Source organism: Aphis gossypii, chromosome 3, assembly GCF_020184175.1.
Source record: "Aphis gossypii isolate Hap1 chromosome 3, ASM2018417v2, whole genome shotgun sequence".
Classification (NCBI taxonomy): Eukaryota; Metazoa; Arthropoda; class Insecta; order Hemiptera; family Aphididae; genus Aphis; species Aphis gossypii.
In genome coordinates this window covers 16,877,062-16,887,968 of record NC_065532.1, presented here as the reverse complement: position 1 = coordinate 16,887,968, position 10,907 = coordinate 16,877,062, and the positions used below count along the sequence as shown (strand labels likewise).

Below are 10,907 nucleotides of genomic sequence, written 5' to 3'. Positions count from 1 at the left end.
CCGTAAATACTTACCTATAACTTGTGTTATAATTATATGTCAATGAAAAAAAATTGTCAATTTAAAATACTTTTATAATTTTATATTATTCATTTTTAATACAATTAATAATATAAGTTATACCTATGCTTTTGTAAATCAGTATTTGTTGATAGGTGATACTATTCGATAATGTGAAAATTAAAAAAAAAAAAAACAATAAAATGATTAAATATGCCAATGAAAATATTTTACGTAAGTATTTATAGTAACCCAATAATAATACGCCAATGTCGTTAATTATCAACACATTATACAAATTACTTTTTTAACGATTTGACTAGACGGTTTTCTGTACTTTAGTTATTTAATTTGGATCAGTGACTGTTTGGATTTAGAAAATATTAAAAGAGAACATCGTCATAAAATTATTAATGAACTGTTTCATATTCACGCAATTAGAGCCATCCTATTGCAATTTATATACATGTTGAAAAGCAGCTATAAACACTCATCAAGCGCGTTGAGGAATGAGGAATATATGTACGCACTACGCAATGAGTTCTAACAAACCCACAATCATTTTTAGAATAATGCAGGGCAGAGTGGAGACTCAACTATATTAAATATTTGCTACTCAGAATGGTTATCACTGATGAAACCTGGATTTATATTTTTTATGTCTTATATATTTTAAAATATATACCTTAACAATCATTCAAAATTCTGGTCAAAGTACCTGTCATCAATCGATTGATATTATAATTTGTATTTTTTTTTTGAAAAAAAAACGTTTTGTTTAAGTTATATTATATAACACTATAATATATATAGTATATATCTAAATATTAAATACGTCTATAAAATAAGTTTGTAAAAAAAAAAAAATAAATAATCGAGAATCGACGATGGCTGTAACTCTGTATAGATAAGTATACCATTTGGAGTATTTTTGGATGTACAAACATATTTGAGGTAAAGTGAAATTTAATAATGCATTGATGCACGAGATTCAGCGCACAGTATCGCAATAAGTATTAGTTTTTGATCTCGAATTGAAGAAAAAAATATATAGCCTGTTTTTATCCATGAACTCTGTTCTTGCTTTTCATAGAAAAAAAATATTGAACTTAAAAGTTTCTCGTGAAATTGATTTGTTAAATTGTCAAAGTAAAAAAGTTAAAAAAATATATTATTATTATTACTATGATTTTTATAGACGTAGTCTAACCGTACAGTATTCTGTATTTCTGTCACCAAGGCGATGCCCGAGTCGCACGCACGATATACATTTTATAAAATCAATAACACGCAGATCAACGAGCATAATCATCATATATTGCAGTCTGACAATCGTATCGCGATTTTGTAATTATTTAATATCGTATTATTGCGTAAAGAATAAATTTAATATTTTTCTTTTACGTTCACACGTAGGTAATAATGTTTATTTACATTCCGTGTTTGGCATTGTTGGCGTGTCTGCACTCCGCGGTCGGAGCTCCAATCAGGTTCGCCAAAATATACGGGCTGTCGAGGATGCCGTCGTCCGTTTACGGCAGAGATGCCAACAGTTTTTGGACGCAGAAACAGCGCCCGCAAAACCTCGGTGACCGCGGCCTCTGGGTCTCGGCCTTCGACCCGTATACGTCGGTCGTGATCGGCCGCGAACAAGACTGTCGATCGGCCACGGTCTTCAAAAACGACGCCGATATGTGGTCCGCGGTCATGATCGGCCCCGAACAAGACTGCCGATCGGCCACGGCCGTCGAAAATACCGATCAGTGGCCCCCGATCGTCCACTGGGCTCGCCGTCCCGACGTCAGTGCGGCCGCGGACGTACACTGGCCGGCGGACGAAACCGTTTCGATGACGACGTACGATCAGTGAATTATTAATTATACTACCCATCATAATATTATATTGTAATAATATTGTACAGCAATCGCACTTTAGCTGGCGATTGTGCGCTGGTTGTGGGGAGGAGCAGGGTGACGTTTCGGAGAAGGGTCCTCCGTGGGATTAGCCCTCCTATAAATGCAATATAATTATAATATACTTTTTGTACTATAGGTCTAAACGACTAGTGTTGTTGTAGGTATATTATATTTTGGTTTCTTTAAAAACAAAGTCGTTAGTGTAAGGTCGAAATGTTTAATAGAGACGGAGCCCCCGCGGCTTGATAATATATTATATATTATTTTAATGCGATTTGATTAACTGATTTTATATACATACATATATTAAATAATAATATTGAAATTACAACTGAGGCACAAGTCTTGTAAAAGTCGAGTTAATAATACACGTAATATTACTGCTCGGCTAAGCAAAAAACCGGAACTTGTACAGCTGTATAAATCAGAATAAATCCAATCAATTATATAGGGTCCTTCTCCACGAACGTGAAAAAATAGACAATATACCTAACCATAAACCATGAATAGATTGTTGATAAAGTAAAAAAGAATATTAATTATTCACGTATTGAACAAATTACTATGTATGTAAATTGTATTTTAAGAAATATAAAAAAAAAAATTCTGAGGCACTCGGGGACTGCCGCGGTAAAGCTATTGCATAGCAATTTTGTAGCTGTATGCATCGTGTATAACTGTTTATTTTTTTATGATATTAATTCAAGTAACACGTTCTAAGCGCGGCGACCGAAAAGAAAAAAACCCGATGGTGGCCAGTCCCTAGCCGGTCCCGTGTTCTGTGACGTACCGCGGAGGGCGCCCGCCGAGTCAGGAACAGAACACGGCACCGACGCCGCCGACCGCAGATAATAATAATAAGATCTTACGGTTTTTCGTTACGAAAAATATTTTTTTCAATCACCGCGCCAGGTCCGCGATAAAAGCTATATATGCTAACAATTACAATAGAACGAATAATTTATTTTTAAAATATATGTATTAAGTAATAATAATATATAGTATGGTTTATGTACAGTGTACTTACCAAATGTTATTTTTCTCTGCTGTTGGTTTATCGTCGAAATTATGAGTGTTCCATAATATCGCACTCGTTTTCAATAGCACTTATAAACAATTCAGTGTCATACAGACATTCGTTTCTCGAGTCCATAGTCGGTAAAGAATAAATCAAAAAATTATAAAACGAAAAAAAAAACGGTTTTCTATATGTATATTTTGTATTTCCGTGAATAAAACAATTCGCATTCGTTGAAATTTGCCAGTCATGATTTTCTCGATCTTTTTTCAATCATACCAACCCCTGCACCGATTGATATTAAACACTTTTTGCGTAAATTATTATAGTATAGTTGGTAAACCGAAACGCGTGTTTTTCTGCCCGCCATGGAAACGTTCTAACTTCTTCGATTGATTTCTATTTAACGCGCGTTTAAAGAAAAATGCGCGTAGAGGCAAGACCTCGCGTTTAAATGCATAAACTTATATTTCTATTAATGCATTTTATAAACGCATTATTAGAAATATGATATCGTCAAAACGATACCTAGACAAAATATAACTATGATTATATGATTATTGATTATTAATATCGGTTTTCTTATTGTGATTGCAGTTATTATGGCAAAGCTGCAGGAAAACACACCAATAACGACGGCAACACCAACAATTTGACTCATAAATTACTAGTCTTCTTAATAATCATCTTAATAGTGATATTTTTATGCGTCCATCCAAGATTTAATTTTTTGTTAGTAATTCATAAGGAAACTAGAAGATATTAATTAAATAAATATGTATACATTTTTTTTGGTAACCTCAAATTTGACGAAATTCGTTTAATTCGAGAAACTTTGATAAATGTTCAACTACAAAACAATGAACAAAATTTCTTGAACTAAACAAATTTTCTCAAATTTGAGTTTAAATTGTTATATTTATTGTAATGGTATGTGTTATTTGTATTCTTAATAAAACAATATATTAAATAAATTTCAACAGCTCAGTTACCTACTATACCTACGTACCTATAGTGCATATCTTTAGTAGGAAAATTATTAATTTTATTAAATCTTTCAATATTGAAATATTCACATTAAACACATTTTGAATAGGTAAAATATTTTGTATGGTTTAATCCACTTCTTCAACATTCGGTCCTTTTGAACCAGCCTGGTGTAGTTTGGTCATGATAGGTGAACACTCTTTCTGTAAGGTTTTCAATTTATCTTCAAACTCATCTTTATCAGCTAATGTATTTGTTTCCAACCACGAGATCACCGCTTTACAACTACAACATCAGACATAAATATTTGTGTATAGAATATTTTTACAATATTAAATAATATTATTCAAGTGAATTCATTACCTTTCTAATACAGATTTCTTGTCCGTTTCTGATAGTTTTGAGCCAGCTTCTTCAACTGCTTGTTTGACACTAAACGCATAGCTCTCCAATTGGTTTCTGGCAGTAACGCGTTCTTTCTGTTTTTCGTCCTCTTGTCTATACATCTCCGCTTCTTTCAACATTTTGTCAATATCTTCTTTGGACAGTCGTCCTTTGTCGTTCTTTATAGTTATCTTTTCTGATTTCCCAGTGCTGATTTCCTTTGCAGACACATTGAGAATACCATTGGCATCCAAGTCGAATGTCACTTCTATTTTTGGGACACCACGTGGTGCAGGAGGGATTCCTGTCAAGTTAAATGTGCCCAACAAATTGTTGTCCTTAGTCATTGCTCGTTCACCTTCAAATACCTAAAACAATAATTAAACTTAGCTCGACCAAAAAGAAAAAAAACAACAACAACAACTATAAGTTCTAAATAGAAAGTAGATAATATATTATAAATGCACACCTGAATCGTGACAGCCGCTTGGTTGTCGGAATAAGTAGTAAATGTTTGTTGTTGTTTACACGGTATGCGAGAATTGCGTTCCACAAGTTTGGTCATTACGCCACCTGCTGTCTCAATACCGAGTGACAGGGGAGTAACATCAACTAAAAGTACGTCTTGAATGGCTGAACTGGTATCGCCGCTAAGAATGGCGGCTTGGACGGCAGCTCCGTACGCTACGGCCTCATCAGGATTGATGGACAAGTTTAGAGATTTACCGCAAAAGAAGTCCTGCAATGAAACGACGTGTATAAGTATAACATAAATAGTTTATAATATGTATTATTCAAAATATTACTTAACCAGTACGGTAGGACTGTATACGAAAAAACAACGAAATCAAAAATGGCGAATAAACAATTATCTATAGGTAGTTTAAGTGCATATTATAATGGTGAAAACATTTATTGTGGATATAAAATGTCAACAAATAATTACTTAAATGATCTGCGTATGTATATAATCAGTATACAAACAAAATTGAATTTGTCGTTTTAATTTAGTATATATTATACTAAATTATATAGGTATGACTTGTACTATTCGTATATGTTCAAATCAAATTTTGTATTATATACATTTTAATTAGTGTTTGAAAATTTCATAAAATATTTCAGTATTTTAATAAAATTTGTTTTTCTTTTTTAAATAAGTTTTATTTTTACGAACATTTTTCATTCCATTTATAAATGTTTAATTTATCAAAAGCCTATAAGGATTTAATAAGTTTCACTATAAATGAACAAAAACAATAGAAATTTGTAGAGTATTGTTGATCACGAAAATCATCGCATTAAATATAAATATTAATAATTAATAAAACTACAACTTATAGACAATATTATTATAAGTTGAGTAATAAATAAACACTATCAATATTTTATTAAAAAAATTCAACGTCTCACGTTTTTTTGAAATGTTCAGACTTGAAAAACTAATTTTAATATACGTAGGTAAATTATTATTCCATCTATATAAATCATTATCATTTAATTAATCGTATTAAGTATCATATCGCTGCTATTATATCCTTTCACTATTTATGTTTCTCTGTTTTCGATTAACTATGCTATTCCTCTACCAAAGCTGGTAAGAAAAAAAACAAGACAATACAAATTACCTGTAACATTTTCTGTATTTTTGGTATTCTTGTCGAACCTCCAACGAGTACTACATCGTGTATACTGCTCTTGTCCATTTTAGCGTCAGCCAGTGCTTTTTCCACTGGAGAAAGTGTGGATCGGAACAAGTCCATGCACATTTCTTCGAATCGGGCCCTGGTGATTTTCGAATAAAAATCAATGCCGTCGTGCAAGGCGTCTATTTCGAGAGACGCTTCGGTGCTCGACGACAACGTCCGTTTGGCCCTTTCGCAGGCCGTCCGCAGTCGTCGGAGAGCTCTCGTGTTGCCACTGATGTCTTTTTTGCATTTCCTCTTGAACTCCTCGACGAAATGCGTCACCAATCTGTTGTCAAAGTCTTCACCGCCCAAGTGCGTGTCACCGGCCGTCGACTTAACTTCGAACAACGAGCCCTCGTCGATAGCTAAGATCGACACGTCGAACGTACCGCCGCCCAAATCGAATATCAGCACATTCTTCTCTCCCTTTAGGTTTTTGTCGAGACCGTAGGCCAGGGCTGCCGCCGTGGGCTCGTTGATTATCCGTAACACGTTAAGTCCGGCAATAGCTCCAGCGTCTTTGGTAGCTTGTCTTTGAGAATCGTTGAAGTACGCCGGTACAGTGACTACAGCGTCAGTGACCTAGTACGATATAAATTACCGTCGGCACATACATATATTGACATTAGTCTTTACTAACAATATTATATATTATAATGCAACTGCATGTTATCAGTGATCTAGCTTATGATTACAGATAAGTAGTGGTTAGGGAATTTAAACGACCTCAAGTAACAAAAAAGTAAACTCGTCATCATATAATATAATTAAATAAAAAACAATATATTATTTGGTAAAATTAAGATTTATTTTCTAGTCGCTTCTCTAATATACCTGGAGAAACGTATAGAATTTTTTTTTTTAATCAGTATGTTACCTAACATAACAGACTAAGATTTTTAGATGTATTATGTGTTTATGCTACCAAATAATATAGATATAGTCAATACGAAGAAAATCATATTTTTTTTGTATAATTTTAGACATGATATGTCTATATTATAGTTCGTACTATTTTATAACAAGATCATGTACCTACAACTGTTTTTTATTATTATTATTATTCTAGTAAAAGTCTATTGTTTTGTTAAATGTTTTATAAAGACCGATAACTTTTAAAAACCTAAAATAAACCAAGTCTCAGTAATTTAACTCAAATAACTAAGATATACAACTATACAAGTGAATAATATATTATGAAAAACGTCACTAACTTCGGTACATCACTATTATCATCAGTAAATTAATTAAAAAGCATACTTTTTACCTTTCCACCCAGGTAAACTTCAGCGATTTCTTTCATTTTCGTAAGCACCATTGAACTTATTTCTTCAGGAGCAAATATTTTCCTCTCGCCTTTATACTCAACGGCTATTTTAGGTAAACCACCCTCACTAACTACTTGGAACGACCAATGTTTTATGTCTTCTTGTATTTTTGGATCGTCAAATTTACGACCTACTAAACGCTTGGCATCGAAAACCGTATTCCGAGGATTCATGGCCACCTAAAATAATAAACAATGTCATAATTTATAGCATGTTAAACAACATGAATAATATGCACTACAATATAGTACTAAGTAGTAAGTAGTAACTATAACACGGTGGTCATTATATGAAAAATGTATCATCAACAGTTTTATTTAATTAACTATTTATCATTCATATTATTTACTTAACTACAGAATACCCTAAATATATAATTATTAAACATATAAACATTTTCTTTAATTTATTAATTATTATCAAATACTCGTTATTTATCTATATGTATCCAATTGTCAATTGTCTTATTTCATATATGTAGTTAGATTTGGACTTGGATAATAGTATGTGTTAAAAAATTAATATAATAAATACACATGTTTTTCTTTAAAAAATAACTGAGGAAAATAAATAATTTTGTTTATTTGATATGAAAATAATATAATAATATTATGTTTAGTTTTTCGTGTTGTTTACAATTCTAAATATTTTTGTCTGCATTATTAATCCATATTATATACACGTTAAAGAGATGTTTGAAATCAAAATTATTAATATTATTCGTTGATTTATGGAGGGAAATATTAGACCGTGCGCAGTACGATAATATGGATCCAGATGATTCATCGTTGTCTGAGCGCCCACCTCCATCTATGGGCACACACATCTTGTGTACACAAGAGACGTGTCTACAACTATTCTACGTGTGTGCGTATGTTCTCACCAAACACCCGATTTGGTAATTGAACGGTTGTGAATAGGCCTAAATGGTAAAGACCATCCAAGGATTCCGTTCTAGTGGTTATGATTTTTATTTCATGAATAATCATTATAATTATTTATGGTCAGTCTAAAAATACGCCGTTACACATCGCGTCATTCTAGAAATAACACTTTCCAGATAAAATCAAACTGAGAGTATAGTGCATGTGTGTCATCAGGATATTTTTGTATCTGACCAGTTGTGTAATGTCGTTGTGGGTGAGAATAATTAGGTACGTGGGTTTGCGTTCGCGTTCGCCAAGTTTGAAGACGTTTAATAAAACGGCTGTGTGCGAATATCTCGAATGCGTGTATTTGTAAAATAATTAAAGCAAATACAATGTTATATTATTCCACAGAAGTTAAAATTGTCAGAGAAATTGTAGGCGATATGAAGTATGTGGGTTTGAAATTCAATCACCGACATTTCAGAAATATATCACTTTAATTATTAGAAAGAAAAATTAGTGTCATACAATTTTAAAAACCAATTATTTAACCAATGAGAAGTATATATATACTAAGTAAGTAGTGTATTATTTTGATTTTTGTTTTTTAAAAAAATAAGCGCCGTATAGTTATAATAAGTGTGTAAGGTTAGTAAGTACCTATACTTATTATTATTGTTTATTATGAAATAAATAGACTACCTATATATTATATAATTTATTTCCAGTACAAAAATTTGTTGACTGTAGTATCAATTTAATAAATAATAGTTTAATAGTTTATTTAAGTCAAATACTCAAATCGTTAACGGTAATTTTAATTTTAAAATCAATTTTCAATAGAAATTGCATTACAAGAATACCTAAATATGGTAGGATAGACATAAGGTACTAATAGTACAGAGTACTATATACAATATACATGTTGTGTAATTATAAAAACATGAGTTACTGTAAATACATTCTGTAAATGTTGATTATATACCATTTAAATATGATTAAATATTAATGGTTGTTATAAACGAACTATAATGATTAATTTATTAATAGTTATACGATATTATAGTATTATAGTCGTGTTCAAATTATTATTTAAACTTCATGATAAATATAAATTGTTTCATCCTTAATTTTTGAAATATAATTTCGGCTATGACTAATTTTAAATTACTTATTGATTTTAGATAGGTATCAGATACGTGTAGTGTAACACGTAACACGTGGTTAGTTCGTTAAGAAACTATTGGAAGCTGTTAGATTGTAATTTGAAGATCATGTTTTATTATTTTAATCCATATCGTAATTTGTGATACCTAATAATTAATAATGTATAACATCTCAGTTTTGTTGCTTTGTGTAGGTACCTGACTCTTGGCGGCATCTCCGATCAGCCTTTCCGAGTCTGTAAACGCCACGTAGCTGGGTGTCGTCCGATTTCCCTGGTCATTGGCGATAATTTCCACTTTTCCATGCTGCCACACACCCACACACGAGTATGTGGTTCCCAAATCTATACCCACGGCTGGAACTTTGCTCATTTTGCAAAATGTTAATAAAATATGAAAATTTAATGGATAAACAAGTCGTTATCACTCGGTTGGAACGAGCTAAAAAAAAATAAATAATAACGGTCACTTTACTGTTGAAGTGTTGAAGAAAATGTATCTAAAGCTGAACATACGGTATTTATACTTCTAGCCACCACTTCTCTCCGCCAAATCATTTATAGACCGGAACCACGCCCACGCCACGAACGTTTGTTTTTATTCAACATTAACTGTTCGTAACATTTTTAAAAACACAAACAGGACAAACACTATTATTTTTTTTATAATTATTATTTAAAGATTATAGTATCGAAAACGATGACCATTAGAAAAAAAAGCATTATTACGTATGTTCTTATGCAGTGCTGTAATAATAGATACTTACAATTATTATCTAGATACTAATAAAGATAATTTTTTTTAGAAAGTATCTAGATGCAGATACGAGTAGTACCTATCTAAAGATACATTTAACGTAATAGACTACGATCTTCTTAAAGATTTAATATTATATTGAAAATAAAGAGTTACTAAATTTTAGCAAAACAAATAATATATTATTTAAAATGCAATAATTTTTATTACTGCAGTCTTCGATTATAATTTTATACTATAGAATAATTTAATCATCGTTGACGGTCAAACATATAATTAGTAAATAGTAGTTATGTATGACGCATTGACGCATTGTATAGTTTAACAAAATTAAATAAAAATGAAGATAAAATAAGTTATGAGTATTACCTACCCACCTGACTTCTAGGGAAATATCCACATATTATTATTAGTATATTTTTGTTAAATTAATAATATAATATTTATTTTATAAGCTTTAACTAAGATAATATATACAATATTTTATATCGAAGCCTTAGATGTATGATAATATTATTATAAAATATATTATTATAACAATCAAAATCAATGCCCATACCAACCATACATTTTGGCGGGGGTAAACCCCTAAGCCCCCTATATACGCCACTGATCTAAGGTATAATCTAGATATTATGTGCGCAATATAAAGTATTTACTAGATACCATATTATATTTATATCTAAGATACGGTTTATTTTTTTTTTAGAAAGTATCTAAATACAGATACAAAGTACAAAAAACTATATCTATAAGTACTGAATTTTGTATACATTTTTGCCTATAAATACATTA

General features: G+C 31.3%; 2 protein-coding genes across 2 annotated transcripts; one reads left to right on the top strand and one right to left on the bottom strand.

Annotated features, from left to right (window-relative positions):
• The first annotated feature begins 52 nt into the window (after nt 1-52).
• On the top strand, nt 53-3,712 carry LOC114126425 (uncharacterized). Its single transcript, XM_027990369.2, has 3 exons — nt 53-1,347; nt 1,417-1,856; nt 3,532-3,712. The coding sequence occupies exons 2-3, from the start codon at nt 1,423-1,425 to the stop codon at nt 3,698-3,700; spliced, it is 603 nt and encodes a 200-aa protein (XP_027846170.1). The 5' UTR covers nt 53-1,347; nt 1,417-1,422; the 3' UTR covers nt 3,701-3,712.
• A 245-nt stretch (nt 3,713-3,957) lies between these two features.
• On the bottom strand, nt 3,958-9,862 carry LOC114126422 (heat shock protein 70 B2-like). Its single transcript, XM_027990363.2, has 6 exons — nt 9,555-9,862; nt 7,261-7,500; nt 5,934-6,575; nt 4,775-5,044; nt 4,285-4,673; nt 3,958-4,206 (listed from the first exon to the last, which is right to left on the bottom strand). Exons 1-6 carry the CDS (start codon nt 9,726-9,728, stop codon nt 4,050-4,052), a joined length of 1,872 nt encoding a protein of 623 aa, XP_027846164.2. The 5' UTR covers nt 9,729-9,862; the 3' UTR covers nt 3,958-4,049.
• Between the last annotated feature and the right edge of the window lie 1,045 nt (nt 9,863-10,907).

Excerpts from the sequence above, each read along its gene's own strand:
- LOC114126422 (XM_027990363.2), bottom strand. The coding sequence starts at position 9,728 with ATGAGCAAAGTTCCAGCCGTGGGTATAGATTTGGGAACCACATACTCG. Across the intron at positions 7,501-9,554 it reads GAGATGCCGCCAAGAGTCAG|GTGGCCATGAATCCTCGGAA; the intron begins GTACCTACACAA and ends TTATTATTTTAG. Across the intron at positions 4,207-4,284 it reads AAGAAATCTGTATTAGAAAG|TTGTAAAGCGGTGATCTCGT; the intron begins GTAATGAATTCA and ends CTGATGTTGTAG.
- LOC114126425 (XM_027990369.2), top strand. The coding sequence starts at position 1,423 with ATGTTTATTTACATTCCGTGTTTGGCATTGTTGGCGTGTCTGCACTCC. Across the intron at positions 1,857-3,531 it reads GAAACCGTTTCGATGACGAC|TTATTATGGCAAAGCTGCAG; the intron begins GTACGATCAGTG and ends TTGTGATTGCAG.